We start from the raw sequence: 16,142 nt of genomic DNA on the forward strand, positions 1-16,142 counted from the left end.
ACAAAAGGAAACTTCCCAAAATGTGAACCAAATTCAAAGGGAATTATACAAAGGCCATCTGTGTTTCCTAAGCCAAGCATGGCCAATGGAGACTATCAGTTTGCTAGGACTAAGACCCTGCAACCTCCTTTCAGATTCTCAATGGTTAAAACATTAACAACGCCGAAAATCCAGACAAAGGGATATACATCTTTTGTCAAAACCGAAGTGGAGAGGTGGGAGTCACATGACCCCCCACCCCCACCACCACCAGCTGGGAGAACCAGTTACACTGTCTTGCTGCACTGCCAATCAATCTGCCATCTAGCAAGCAGCAGCTCAGAATAAGGGCTCGGTCCAGGTGAATGCCTGGCCCCCATCTACAGCGTTTCTACTGGGACTTCTGAATTTCTATACCATCGCATACAAGACTAATTCATCTCTATGTACCTATCCCATTGTGGAAGTCATCTCCACTGGAAGAAATATCCAGCACCAGTCTTCAGCCTGCCAACCTCTGTGAAGGAAATTACCATTGGACTTGGATTCTGGACTCTGGATTCACATGAAACAATAATTATTTATTCTGTGGCCTTTTCCCTGTAAATCTTTCTTTATCTATTTCCCCCTCTTTTATTGTATGAGTGAAAACGGAGGCTACGTTGCAACCCTCCTCTCATGTTTGAGTGTGTACGAATAAACTACCCCTCTGAGTTTACCCTCGAGTTTGTTGTGGGGTTATTAATAGAAATTGGATCATCTGAGGGGTTGGGAAATACACCATCACTTATAAATGGAGAAATCAAAATCAAAACACCTTTCTTTGTATGGACAGGTGGTGAGAGGAGAAATCAGGGCTGTTTAAATTAAATCCCCTCCTTCCAATGCAACATAGTTGGCACTTTGGTGAACTGTGCAAGGCCAAAACATCTAAATGCACAGAAGGCCCAAAGATGATTCATGGGGTTGAGACTGCACACAAAGAGGACATGCAGCCATGCTTCTTGGGTGAAGTCAAAGTTCCAGGATTTTCATATTGGAATGCAGACATTTCGGTTAACGACCATCTCACAAGCTTTAAATTGCACACGGGAGCCAGTGCTATGGTCCTCTTCTTCTTTATCTATTTGGATAATGCTCACAATGAGCCGACACAGGCACAATTGGCCAAAAGGCCTCCTTCTATATGATTGTATGAAAAATGAGTTAAATGGACAATACTGAAAGACACATACAAATCCTATAGCCTGACTCATGCAGATGTACTGGGTATTGACGCTGAACTGACACAACACAGAATGGATTGAATAGAAAATGCCTGCTGTCAAGTCACTGTAACACTGACTTGAAAAATGTTTCATAATTTTACCTATATTAGATAACCATTACTGATTAGTGCTGAGATTAAAAAAGGGAAAATCCAGCAATGATATAATTTTAATAACACAATAATTTCATTTATGTCATATATTTGGCATGGCTAAATAATTAAATGACATTTTCCTCGAAATCTTGCTTCCCTGCAGTCAGGATTTCTCAATAGGCACAGGATCCTCCTGTTATTTGAACAGTTCTATGATCAGCATTCAAGCATCAAAGGAACTGAATTCCGCAACCCAAGAGAATGTGAGTACAAACGAGAACCAAGTAGAGGGTAGACAACAGTGAACAGGTTATTGGGATGAGGGAGGTACTGGATATCTGATAATAGTTCCTTCAATACTGTTAGAAATAGTGCTCAGATTTCAAAACTGGACTAAGGAATCAATTTTCTTAAAGTCTCGCACACACTTAATATATTTGATAAACTGTAGTACTTGCTAAATACATTTCAGATAGCTGGTGATAAAACATCAATACTGCAGGAGTTTTTAATTATATGTATAGGCTTATTACAGAAGCTGGAGCCCTGACATTCAAGCATTCACTATTTTCTGTTACTCCAGATACTATTGAATTTATATACTTATAATTATCAACTTATCTCCATTGTTCACCCCCTGCTCTCCCACTCTCACCTTACCTGTCCCACCAACCCTGCCAGGGTCATATCATTCTACATAAGATTTAGAGGTGAATTACCTTTAATTCTACCAATAAAAATGTCAAACTATCTTTATTTAGTATACTGAATATTGATCTAATTAATTGATGGAATTTGCAGCCACTTCTTAGTTCTTTGGAACAAAGCTTCTGCTTCAAAGTAAGCAGAATTTCTCAGTTGGCTGGGAGTGACTTAATCATTTACCTATACTAAAATTTCACAAGCCTTTTATATACTGTTGCACAAAAAACTATGAAGTACAGTCACTGCTGAGTTATTTGCTACTTATAGGCTGAACAGTTTGACTGCCAAAACCCTGTGGTCAGACCCGACATCCTTTTATTTGACATAATTGATGAGATTTCGGGCTTGTTAGCACCCATTTTTTGGGTGCTATGAATGTCCTCAGAGCTCCACATGGAGAATGCACATTTGTGGGGTGAATCTTGCTGGGTGCCACATTGTTGAGGGCATTAGCACATGTGCAGTAAACAACCACTAGAAGTATGCATAACAGGTAAATCATCAGGTTAATCAGTATGCAACAATGACTTGATGCTAGTGGTGCCATTTTGAAGCTCAATGCTCCAGCTAAAGCCATCTCTGTTCAGCAGTAGGAAGGACCCCAAGGCAGTGGTGTTTAAAGGGCTATATGGGGAGGCAATGGTGTAGTGCTATTGTTGCTGGACTAGTAATCTAGAAACCCAGGTTATGCTTTGGGGACCCTGGTTCGAATCGCACCACGGCAGATGGTGGAATTTGAATTCAATAAAAATCTGGAATTAAAAGCTGAATAATAACCATGAAACCATTCTTGATTGCTGTAAAAACCCATCTTGTTCACTAATGTCCTTTGGGGGAAGAAATCTGCTGTCCTTACCTGGCCTGGCCTATATGTGACTTCAGACCAACAACAATGTGGTTGAATCTTAAATGCCCTCTGAACAAGGGCCATTAGTGATGAGCAATAAATGCTGGCCTAGCCAGCGACACCTGCATCACATGAGCAAATATTTTTAAAAAGTTAACTATTTACAGTTGTTGGCAATTTCTTTTGGCTGTTGTTATAATTCTACAAGAATTTGTTGAATTTTGCCTATGGATGTTTCAATATATACAAGTTTACAGGGAATGGTGTGAAATGTTGATATGAGGCTTGCAGCAGTGCTGAGTGAGGGTATGAGTGAGATGAAGCATATGAAAGTTAGCTATGAGTTCGAAGTGATAGAAATTGTTCATGCGTGTGTGATGGGGTGTGGTGATTCAAGCAGACCAGTGGTGCAATTGCTAGGATTTGAAAATGAATTCATTTACCTTGACCATTCCTGTAAGGTAGCTGAACAACTTCTAGCACTGCATCCAGGTCCTTAGGGCTTGGCAAATGGCATTGACCTCCACAGCTATCGACTGCCACTGCCTTTTGACTGTGTGTCTGGAGAGCCTTCTAGCTCCTTAAGAATACAAGAAATCTTCCTTCTGCCTTCTCCACCAAGGCTTTCAGTGCAGCATCTGAAAATCTTGGAGCCCACTATTTTACATGTTGTACCATTCTTCGCTGTTTCCCAGGCCAGATTCACTTTCTGCACAATTGGCAGTATCTACTCCAGCCACAGTTTCCCTCCCCTATCGCTTTAAGCCGTGCTGACTAGCTTTAAGTGGTGCTCCCAAGTTATGATTTTGGGGCCCCCTGCTGATTTGTGTAGCCAGTGAACAGCATGGTTAGTGCTGGCTGCATGCAACAATCATTGAAATGAGTAGGTAGCACAAAGTTGACATGCTGCCTGCATTACACTGAACAGGTTGATTGCGCATTGTAATTCCCACAACCATTTTCGGGATCTATCCAATTTAACCCCAGTGTATTTAGGAAAGGAATGAAAGAAGGATATAAACTCTCAGTGCCTCTTGCAAATGTGGAAAATTTCTGTGGCAAATTGAAAGATATAATTTCTTTCAACAAACTGATGACTTTAGTTTTGTTTATATCTGTTTTTTTGTACAATCAATTATTATAATTTTAGAGGGAATAACTTTTATGAATTGTACAATTGAGAAATAGGTTTTTACGATTATTAAATTATTTGGCAAGGTAGGTGGTACCAAAACTAGGGGAAATGTATACTATTATCATTAATAACTCCAGTCGGTAGTTTAGGATAGAGGTCTTGTGGTGCAGCAGTATCATCCCAACCTCTGAGCCAGAAGCACCAAGTTCACCAAGTTCATGTCAAGGAAGGTGCATTCATAATGTGATCATACAGGTTGATTATCAACCTGCAAATCCTTCCATGGCAGTTGGTAAGAGTAGGAGAGTCTCCTGGTCAGCCAGAACCTGCAGAAGGCAACAGCAAACCACTGCAGTACCTTGTCAAACATAGCTATGGACCAACACATGAAACCTATGGTTGCCTGAAGAGAGAGGTAATTTAGGAGAAATTCTTTATCCAGAGCCAGATAAGAATGTGATAGTTGATGCAAATAGCCTTAATGAAGCATGTTACGTATGAGGGGCAAAGGAACAGAAGAATATGTTGATAGGATCACATCAAGTTTGCACTCATGTGAAGCATAAATGCCACATAAACAAGAACAATTATGCTGATTGGCCTGTTGCTGTGCTGTACACTATTTAATTCCATGTAATATTTTGAAAGCTTAAACTGTGACATTGTCCTCAAAAGAGTTAATTAAAACTTCACCGGATTTCCTCTGAACATACTTTGGCACTTGGAATACCAGATTCATTAGATTTGCAATTAATTTTATTAACAACTAAGTCAGGTTCAAAATGACCCCAGATCTTAATTAGCTGATAAAATTCAATGCTCCGACAAGATAAATACTGTTGTGGCGCAATTCCATTTGGGTCTATACACCATGTCTGACAAATGATTGACTAACTGAATTTCTGATTGCCCCACAAACTACTCACATTTATTGCTTTTCCAGTTTCATATGCCCGCCATGTAATGGGTTCTTTTGAAGGTCGGAATTGTAAAAATAAAAGATTATAGCAAGTGAATTTTATGACATAATGTTAGTATAGGTAATTAAGTGGATAATGATTCAATTATCGCATTTAAGTTTAGACGTCAAAGCAGTAGAGTAGATAATCTGTACAATGACGGTGCAAAACTTAATTTTGTTATACTGTTAACAGTTTAAGTTTTTTGCGTTTGCCATTTCACTAGGGCCTGTAGTTGAACTTGATGAAATGGTACCTGCTGACTTTATTCTTGACTTTGGAAATGACTACGCTAGGGCTGAAGCACCAAGAAATATGGATGCTGAAAATGAGATAACAGCTGACCAAGTAGAGGAAAAAGATTCTGAAAAAGCCCATATGGAGGAACATAAAGAGAGTAAACCAAGAAGGTTGTCCCACTTCACAATAGATGATGGTAAGGCTGAGCAAAGGAAACTGATTCAGTAGCTGGAACTACAGTGGGAAATATGCAATCAGAAGAATGAGAGCTTAACTTAGCAGAGCATCAGACCAAAGTAGACCTGCAATGTGCCAGCAATAATTGATAGTAAAAGGCAGAGAGAAATTGGAGTGTTATTGAGATGACATTGATGTAGTATTAAAGCTGCTGAAAAGCATCCTATGCTAAATTTATTACTAAGAAAAACTTGTTTTGTGTCCAATAGAAAGAAAGGTTTGCATTTTTATGTCTTTTAGAAGCTCATGGCTCCAGAGTACTTTACAGTCAATGAACTATTTTTTGAATGCTGCAGTGAAATAAGTGCAGCAGCCAATTTGCACACAGAAAGGTCCCACAGACAATAATGTGATGATGAACAGATAATCTATTTTAGTGAGGTTGGTTGAGGGATCAATAGAAAATGCACTGTAAGTTTTTTTTATTCATTCATGGGATGTCAGCTTCGCTGGCTGGGCCAGCATTTATTGCCCATCCCTAGTTGCCCTTGAGAAGGTGGTGGGCTGCCTTCTTCAACTACTGCAGTCCATGTGGGGTTGGTACACCCACAGTGCTGTTAGGAAGGGAGTTCCAGGATTTTGACCCAGCGACAGTGAAGGAACGGCGATATATTTCCAAGTCAGGATGGTGAGTGTCTTGGAGGGGAACTCCGAGGTGGTGGGGCTCCCATCTATCTGCTGCCCTTGTCCTTCTAGATGGTAGTGGTTGTAGGTTTGGAAGGTGCTGTCTAAGGAGGCTTGGTGAGTGCCTGCTGTGCATCTTGTAGATAGTACACACTGCTGCCAGTGTGCGTTGGTGGAGGAGGGAGTGAATGTTTGTGGATGGGGTGCCAATCAAGTGGACTGCTTTGTCCTGGATGGTGTCAAACTTCTTCAGTGTTGATGGAGATGTACTCATCCAGGCAAGTGGAGAGTATTTCATCACACTCCTGATTTGTGCCTTGTAGAGGGTGGACAGGCTCTGGGGAATCAGGAGGTGAATTTCTCACCGCAGGATTCCTAACCTCTGACCTGCTCTTGTGGCCACAGTATTTATATGACTGGTCCAGTTCAGTTTCATGTTGTAGATGGTACAAACTGTTACTACTGTGCATCGGTGGTGGAGGGAGCGAATGTTTGTGGATGTGGTGCCAATCAAGTGGGCTGCTTTGCCTTGGACGATGTCAAGCTTCTTGATATTGTCCAGGTCTTGCTGCATTAAGATGAATTCTATTTTCTTATGAGCAAGAAATGACAAAAGTGCAAATGTCAGAAATCTTCTAAAACAAAAACAGATAGGATTTTTGCCTTAATGAGATGATCCACTGAAAATTCACATGAAAAAGTGAGGTACATCATTTTGTCAATAAAATACAATGTTGAGGTTGAAGATTTTGAATATTAGCCCCCATTCTTCCTATAACCCCACCATTTGTGGTAAACATTCAGCTGTGTCAACCTTACTCTCTGAAACTTTCTCATTAATTCCCTATGCTTCTCCATTCTTCTCTTCATCATCAAAAGCCAACTCAAAGCTAATTTAACCAAACTTTACCTTTAGCATAACTTTCCTTAAGCTTCATTCCCCTATTTTCAATAAAGAATTACTTTGAGATTTGTTTCTACATGAGCTGTTGTTGATTAAGAAACCAAAGTGCTCTCAGAACTTTTCCTTGATAAATATAAATTTCACATTTGATCCTGGCCCATAGAAAGTTGTTGATCTAGATTTTTTTTTAGCAAACTGTTGTACAAATGTAATTGTGAATTTAAATTTATAATTACTTGAAGGTGACCCTTTTTCTGATGAAAACTCTTATGGCAATCCTGATGTGCAGAATACAGCAGCATTTAAATTTCCAGGTATTTCCTGCATTCTTGTCCATCTTATACTTTCTTTATAGAACTTTAGAAGCAATAAGGATGCATAGAAATTGATAGCAATAAAATGGATCTAGAGATTACAGTAAGTATTATCACCCTTCTTTCTGCCTTTGATGGATGAGTTCTTTGTATTCAACAAAGTGTGAGGAATGTTGTCACTTTAATACCTAAAAATAGTTTTTTTGAGTATTGCTAAAAAGAGACACATCCTGTTGAAACTTTTCATCTTGCACTCATCAGAATATTTTGCAAGCATGGGTTTTTTGACTAATTACACTTTTTTAATTCTTTTAGAGGATTATTACCCATCATTACTTGCCCTCGAACTGAGTTAACCATTTCAGGGGGCAGTTAAAAGTCAACTACTTTGCTGGGGTCTGAAGTTACATTTAGGCCAGGCAAGGGCATGTGTGAACCAAAGGGTTTTTTATGACAACCAATAATAGTTGTAATGTTTGCCATTACCGGCTTTATGTTCCAGATAATTTAATTGAATTTAAACTCCACCTGCTGCACTGGGGAGGTTTGGACCCATGTCCCCAGATATTAGTTTGGGCCTCTGGCTTACAAGCCCAGTGACATTACCATTACACCACCCATGGTCACTGCATGTAAAATAGATGCTGAATCACTGCCTATTTAGCAGCTCACTAAATATCCCACTATTGTTTTCAAGTAATGCAAGAAGTATCCATCAATTAAGCATCCAGTTACATACATTAGGATCTTGAATCAGAAATAGAGGTTTTACTTGAGCAGACCAAGATGAAATGACATACACAAAGCTGAAGATTTGCACTTGCAAGGCTATTTAATTTGCCTACATTCATAAAACAAGAAGTGGAATTTTTTTTATTCATTCATGGGATGAGAGCATCGTTGGCTGGACCTGCATTTATTGTCCATCTCTAATGCACTTGAGAAGGTGGCAGTGAGCCACATTCTTGAACCGCTGCAGTCCATGTGTTTTAGGAACACCCACAGAGATTGGAATGTGTTCCAGGATATTTATCAGGCGACAGTGAAGGAATGGTGATATAGTTTCGAGTCAGGATGGTGTGTGGCTTGGAGGGGAACTTGGAGGTGGTATTGTTCCCATGCATCTGCTGCCCTTGTCCTTCTAGATGGTAAAGGTCACAGGTTTGGAAGGTGCTGCCAAATAAGCCTTAGTGAGTTGCACAATGCATCTTGTAGATGGTACACACTACTGCCTGTGTACATCAGTGGTGGAGGGAGTGAATGTTATAGGTGGTAGATGGAGTGGCAATCAAATGGACTGTTTTGTCCTGGATGGTGCCAAGCCTCTTGAGTGTTGGAGCTGCACTCATCCAGGCAAGTGGAGGGTTTTCCATCACACTCCTGATTTGTACCTTGTAGATGGTGAAGCCCCCCTACCCAGAGTACATTCTGTGCCCTTGCCACCATCAGTGCTTCTTCCATTGGTGTTCATCATGGAGGTGTACTGATTCATCAACTGAGGAGGAGCAGTAGGTGATAATCAGCAGGAAGTTTCTTTGCCTATGTTTGGCCTGACGTCATGAGACTTCATGGGGTCTGGAGTCAATGTTGAGGACTCCCAGGGCAATTCATTCCCAACTGTATACCACCATGCCGGCACTTCTGGTGGGTCTGTCATGCTGATGGGACAGGACATACCTAGTGATGGTTTTGGTGGTATCTGGGACATTGTCTGTAAAGTCTGATTCTTTGAGAATGACTAGATCAGGCTGTTTCTTGACTAGCCTGTGGAACAGCTCTCCCAATTTTGGCACCAGCCCCCAGATGTTACTAAGGAGGACTTTGCAGGGTCAACAAGGCTGGATTTGCCATTTTTGTTCCCGGGTGCCCAGGTTGATGCCAGGTGGTCTGTCCAGTTTAATTCCTCTTTGACTGTAGCAGTTTTATACAACTGATTGGCTTGCTAGGCCATTTCAGAGGGCATTTACGAGTCAACCACATTGCTCTGGGTCTGGAGTCACATGTAGGCCAGACCAGGTAAGGATGGTCTGTTTCCCTCCCTAAAGGACATTTTGAACCAGATGGGTTTTTACAACAATTAACAATGGTGGAATGGCACTAAATAGATAGCTCTTTCACAGGGCTAGTGTAGGTGTGTTGGGCCAAAAGACCTTCTCACGTGCTTTAAATTCTATTACTTCTGGTACCTTGCACAAATTTGCAATTGGGATATTACCTTTTTCCCCCTTGGCAATGTTCTCCTCTCTCCTGACTGAGATCAGCTAACTCAGTGCACTAGGGACGCGAGTTGTGACCTGTGTGTTCTCAGCCATTGGGATATTTATGTGGTAGACATTTTAGATAAAACATCTAACAAATAGGAGTAAATGGTTTATTTTTATACAACTGCTTTACTTTGCATATCTAACTGATGTTTTTTTTAACCTTATTAAGATCTTAACCAGCCTACATTCCATATAGAGTAACTCGAAGTAAGAACAGGAAATTTAAATTTAAACAGTAAAACATCATATGTGAGAAAACAGGGGGAATTGAAATGCTTACAGATAAATGGAGCCTCTTTTTTCTTTGTCTTTGTACAGATTTGGCAAGCATTATATCAGATATTGAGTCCCGTGGCCATGCTCTGAATTCAATTCCCTTTGACAAGAGTTGCCTAAACAACCAACAGTTTATTCAGTTAATGGAGACTTTTGTGGGAAACACTACTAAATTTTCAGCTATTGATAACCTTATAGACTATATTCAGAAAGAATATAGAGAGAGCAAAGAAGAAAAGTTTTACAGATTAAGTCAGGTAAATCGTACAGGAATTCTGTATGACCAGTTTCTGTCTCTGGTAACGTAGGTATGACATTGTTTCAACCTGAATTTGTGCAAATTATTAATGTAGAAAGATGTATTTGCCTACTCTTCCACTGCCCTCTGTTTTCATGTTATACCAATAGCTTTCTGGCTGTATCCTCTTCTATTTATTCTTACCACCTCTTCCATCACTTTCTTGTTATTTAATAGTCATTATATATCCTGTTTCAAATTGTTTTGTATGTTTATCTTTTCATTCATTCCTATGATTACCCAATATCTGTTAATTACCTTAACTCATTTTCCTTGCCTTGTCTTTCAGCATTCCACCTTGTTTGTTTCATATCTTCACACACTCATTTTTCACCTTTGAGGAATATGTTGGAAGGATTAGCTGATTATAAAGGATTGGCTGATTATAAACTTGTTGAACGACATTACGAATGCTCCTTCCATGGCCAAAAAGTCCTGGAGTGGACCTTGAAACCAGAGCTTCGGGCTTAGAGGAAGGAAACTACTGACTGAGCCACAAGACCTCCAACATTCCAGCTGAAGAAGGCCTCACAGCCAAAACATTGTCACTTGCCTTATTTTTCTTTTATATCCTTATCTTCCCATCCATTCCTATGATTACCCAATAACTGTTAATTATCTTGCTTCATTTTCTTCTCCTAGTCTTACAACATTCCACCAGAAGGCCCCATAACCAAATATTGTCGCTGGCCTTATTTTTTCTTCTCCATCATGTATTCCAGCGCAATCCATGCTACCACAGGAATTAACTATTTTACATTCTATTCGTGCAGAGACCAATGATAAGCAGAAAGAGAGAAATTCAATCTTAAATCAGGACATATGGCATCCTTTTCATGTCAGACAAACCTATCTTGCCCAATCTTACCTATATGTTACTCCAGCCCCAAACATATGTGGTTGACTTTTAACTTGCCTCTAAAATGGTCTACCAAGCGACTCAGTTACCTTAACCTTCATTTTGCAACTAGACCTGAATTTTCTGCTCCTGTTGGTGGCAGGTACCTTGGTGGGCATGAGTGAACAATAGGGCAAGACGGTCAAAAATTGGTTTTACACCGTCGTGAAACCAGTTTGCGATTGTCCGCTCCACCTGTCAATGGCAGGCTGCATTTCCCATCGCTGCATGTCCGGAATCTAATTTCAATACTTTAGCATCTCATTATAAGGCCTGCTCACTGGAATCATCCCCCCACACACTGGATCATCCAGCCACATCGGCAGACCTGGTGAGCTGGACTTCGCTTGGGACTTTGAGGTTTGTTTGCCTACCTTTTTTCGGGCAGCATTTGTGGTTATCAGTGCCAGGCTTCACTGACAGCACCACATCACTATTAGGAGGGTACATGGGCAGGTGTCTACCTACCAGACCAGCCGTAAGGTGGGGGTGGCCTTTCAACAACTGCAGGGCTAGGGTTTGCTTGGGTAAGGGGGAAAAGTGACCTCAAGCAAAGGAAGAAGCTGCAGGGCGAAGGCTGTACTGTGGAAGGTCGGGGGTGGGGGTGGGGTGGGGGGGGTGGTGGTGGGGTGGTGGTTATCCCAGGGTGTGTGTTGGGGTCACATGTTGATCTGTGTAAGTGGCCTCAAGATGGGCGAGAGCTGAGGAGGCTGTCTCCAGAGGAGATGAGGCCAGATGGAGATGTGAGGGTGTATGTGAGACAGTGAATGGTGATGTCCCTGGAGCTGGCAGTGAGTGAATTGCCAGTGAATGTGTAATGGACTTGTGAGTGTGTGAGTTTAGAGTGATGAGATGGTTGCCTTACCCTGGTGGCACGGATGAGACCATTCATCCTCTTTCTGCACTGGATGGCCGACCTCTTCTGTGCAGCGTTGGCACTGACCACCACTGCTTCTACTTCCCAAGCCAGAGTGGTGAGATTATTGGATCTCCTATGGTCAGAGTGAGGGTGAAGGACATCACAGCGGGCCTCCAAAAGGCATTTCAGTGATGGGTCATTGAACTCTTCTTGGCTTTCAGGGCCATATCTTCATTGGAGCTGTCCTGGGCTGCAAGTGTTGAGAACTGTATGCTTGGCTGCAGTTTCGACATGGCACCTTGGGTGAGGTAATGGCATTCCAAGCCATTCAGCGGCTGCATGCCAGCAAGACGGTGTGTTTCCTGTGGCTGCATAATTGATGAGGTGGGAAGCAGATGATGTGTGTGTGTGTGTGTGTGTGTGTGTGTGTGTTAGGGGGGTTTTGGGGGAAGGTTGAAATGGAGGTTGGAGGGGGTACTGGGGGAAGGTTGGAGGAGGTGTTGGGGGGAGGTTAGCCAGAGTTGAATTGTTTTGTAAATGTAGTAATTTCTTTGTAGCCACTTTCCTAACATCAGTCGATTGCTCTGAGATTAATTATCCTTAGAGAATCAGTATTGGGTCTCCAATTTTACCGTTGTTCTAGTCACTCTGCTCACTGTATGCAGGTATAATGAAAGAAAGACAAAACCTACCTTTATTCAGCATCTTTCATGATGTCCTAAATCACTTTACAGTCAACTATGTACTTATGAGCTATAGTCACTAGGATAATGTATGCAATGGTATCAAATAGCAGAGTAGGCTTGAGGGGCTGAATGGCCTACTCCTGCTCATAAAATATATGTTCATATGTCATTCTTGGATTGAAGAGATGAACTAGGCTAAATGGCATTTGTCATCCATAATTATCTTGCGAATAATGGTGGAAGATCATGGCTGATCTTCTGCCTCAACTCTACTTTCCTGCCCAATCCCCTTATCCCTTAATTCCCTTCAAGTCCAAAAATATATCTATCTCAACTTTGAAGATATCCAATAATGGACCATCCATAGCCCTCTGGGGCACAGAATTCCAAAACCTCACAACCCCCCGAATGAAGAAATTTCTCCTCATCTCAGCCATAAGTGGCTGCCCCTTATTTTAAAACAATGTCCTCTAATTCTACACTCTGCAGCCAAGAGAAACAACCTCGCAAATCTGTCAAGCCTCACGGAATTTCATATGTTCAATGAAATCACTGTTAATGTTAAGTTAATTATATTATTAGGGTTAAGATATACAGGCATTGATTGTTTAAGTACTTTGAGCACATGTAAAGAGAGACTTCTTGGACACTGGGTGTTGGTAAGGGAGGAGCCATTTAAAAATATTGTTTTTCTATTCTTCCAACCAAAATGAATATCTTCACATTTCCACATATTATACTCCATCTGACACCTTTTTGTCCACTCATTGAACCTGTCTACATTCACTTGCAAATCTATTGTGCCCTCCTCACAGCTTATGACAAATGTGAATGTATTACACTCAGTCCCTTCAACTAAGTTATTAATATAGATGAAGTCCCAGCACTGATCATTGCCCCACTATAACAGATGCCAACCTGCAAACAATCCTAAGATAAAAGCTGTTTTTGTAATGACAATGTACTGAAACAAATGAATTGACTGTCAGGTGAATCTACATGCTTCAGCTGAGTGAGTTCCTTTAGTTTTTGCCTGGGATGTTAAACAAGTATCATCCTGATAAATGGGTATATGTTAGAAAGCAATGATGTAATTTACCAGAAGTAAAGCATGATTCTTTTAGTCTGTATATGGAGCTGCAGTAATGGTGAATGTTAATTTCTTCATACCTTTAGCTGCCCTGCAGACCATATACTGCAATAAAATTATTTCAGAACTACAGTATCTTTCAGTACCATGGAACAGATCATTTATGACTCCATCACTAAAGAAAATCTATATAAAATAGCTTTCTCTCAGCCATCATCAGAATCTGTGAATTAAGTTGCATGCTATTGCCTTCTAACACACTATTAGCTACTGTTCTATGTAAACTGCAATTTTCTGATTGCAATTTACACCAAAATATGTCCAGGTAAAGTTTATTCATCAGAAAATGACTTAGGTAACTGATTAGTTATTGAAACACAAATCTAAGTTGCTGGTTTAGATGACAATTGCCACCACTGGTTGGATGTGTTCTCAGAGGGTTCATCACATGACCTTCAACTGCCTGATCACTACACTCCCATTATTGGTCACCTAACACATCCTTCCTCACAGCACTTTGCTTTCCCACATGAAAGGATGGTTTGTCGCCTGATTGAATGATTCTTAACTCTTGGTTAAAACAGCTTTTTACTTGAATTTCCAATATTTTTATTATGAGCAAATGAAAATGTAAAGAGAACATAAAAAGAAACTAATTCTTTACTATCCCATGATATTCTTTCCTGGTAGCCACAGGTTCTCCTGGAGATTACTCTTCAATTCCTGGATACTCCAGAACAGAGAAATGATCACACTTGCTCCATTTTGATCCTCACCTATGGTAGAAAATTTTGCACACCCTGGCATTACTGAAGGTTGTGTGGCTTTGATGTGGTTATATAACAAACTGCATTAATCCAGAAGAAAGCCTTCAGAATGCTAAAGCTGCACAACAACAGCCAGTGGAGCGTAACGCGGTCAATTAAAATCAATGCTAACGGTACCAGAGGCTACTTGAAAGGCTTCAGTTCACAAACATTTGTAATTTTTGGAAACATGGGTAGTGTGTACAAATTTGAAAATGTATAAATTATTTTTAAGTCTTTGAACCTGCTCTGTTACAATCCATTTTTAAAAACCTGCAGCATTCCCACCCCTCCATCCTACAGTCACTTTATCTGCAATGTTCAGTTATTTGAGAATAGGCTGTGAGCGTGGGCTTGGATTTAAATGAATTATTTTTGGGAAATGTAAGATTATTTTGTAAGTAGAAATATTTGACCAGGTTATGCATCTGTGCATTTTTGATCTGTGCATTTTTATGGCCTGTGTCAGGGCCTATAGCATTCGATATCCATAGATTTGGCTTTCATTGGACGTGCATAAGTACATAATCCTTAAATTTTCGATATTTGATTTTCACAGAATCATTACAGTGCAGAAGGAGGCCATTTGGCCCATCGTGTCTGCACCGCCCTTCTGAATGAGCATTATGACTCAGTGCCATTCTCCAGACCTTCCCCCCCTAACCCTGCACATTGTTTCTATTTAAATAATCATCTAGTGCCCTCTTGAATGCCTCGATTGAACCTGCCTACACCACACATCCATGCACTTCCCAAAGCAGTTCAACACGTTGAAAAAAATTGAAAAACCACAACACCGCTGAATTTTAACAATACTACATTTTTTGTGTTTCATTTATTACTTTTTATCTAAGTGTAAATGTGCGGTGAGAAGCACAAGCTTCATTTTAATACTGGCTTATACTCAAACAAATTTGAACACAGTTGTGAGCAGACGAAACATCAATGCTATAGCTGCTATAGCTCAATAATAAGTACAACTAAAAAAGTTTGTTTTCAAATTAGGATCATTCCGGGAATCATGATAGAATTTAAAAAAATAAACAATTTTTTTTACTCATTCAGAGATGTGCATGTCGCTGGCTAAGCCAGTATTTATTGCCCATCCCTAATTGCCCTTGAGGAGGTGGTTCCAGAGCTGCTGCAGTCCATGTGGTGTAGTTACACCCCCAGTGCTGTTAGGAAGGGAGTTCCAGGATTTTGACCCAGCGACAGTGAAGGAATGGCAATATATTTCCAAGTCAGCATGGGGAGTGGCTTGGAGGGGAACTTTCATGTGGTGGTATTCTCGTTTCTGCTACCCTTGGTCTTTCTAGATGGTAATGGTCATAAGTTTCGAAGGTGCTGTCTGAGGAGGCATGGTGAGTTGCTGCAGTGTATCTTGTAGATGATACACACTGCTGCCACTGTGCTTTGGTGGTGGAGGCAATGAATGTTTGTGGATAGGGTGCCAATCAAGCGGTCTGCTTTGTCCTGGATGGTGTCACACTTCTTGAGTGTTGTTGGAGCTGCACTCACCCAGGCTATTATGACATAGCTGATGGTAAGTGCTGAGCTGTTCAAATCCCAGAAGGAAACTTGAAGCAACTGTCATAATCCATTTGTATGTTTCGAGATGCAGGCTTTAAATTCAGTAGTTATAAGATCATTGGGTCTCA

The 16,142-nt window shown here is 40.7% G+C and overlaps 1 protein-coding gene across 1 annotated transcript in view; it reads left to right on the forward strand.

Moving 5' to 3' along the window:
* LOC121282911 (EF-hand calcium-binding domain-containing protein 5-like) overlaps positions 1-16,142 on the forward strand; it is a 211,154-nt gene that overhangs the window by 112,297 nt on the left and 82,715 nt on the right. Inside the window, exons 9-13 of the mRNA XM_041196722.1 lie at positions 1,506-1,605; positions 5,215-5,424; positions 7,236-7,307; positions 9,890-10,104; positions 10,788-10,858. Coding sequence (XP_041052656.1) covers positions 1,506-1,605; positions 5,215-5,424; positions 7,236-7,307; positions 9,890-10,104; positions 10,788-10,858 — 668 coding nt within the window. The remainder of the gene's footprint in view (positions 1-1,505; positions 1,606-5,214; positions 5,425-7,235; positions 7,308-9,889; positions 10,105-10,787; positions 10,859-16,142) is intronic.

The sequence above is a fragment of the Carcharodon carcharias genome, chromosome 10 (genome assembly GCF_017639515.1).
Source record: "Carcharodon carcharias isolate sCarCar2 chromosome 10, sCarCar2.pri, whole genome shotgun sequence".
NCBI classification, from domain to species: Eukaryota; Metazoa; Chordata; class Chondrichthyes; order Lamniformes; family Lamnidae; genus Carcharodon; species Carcharodon carcharias.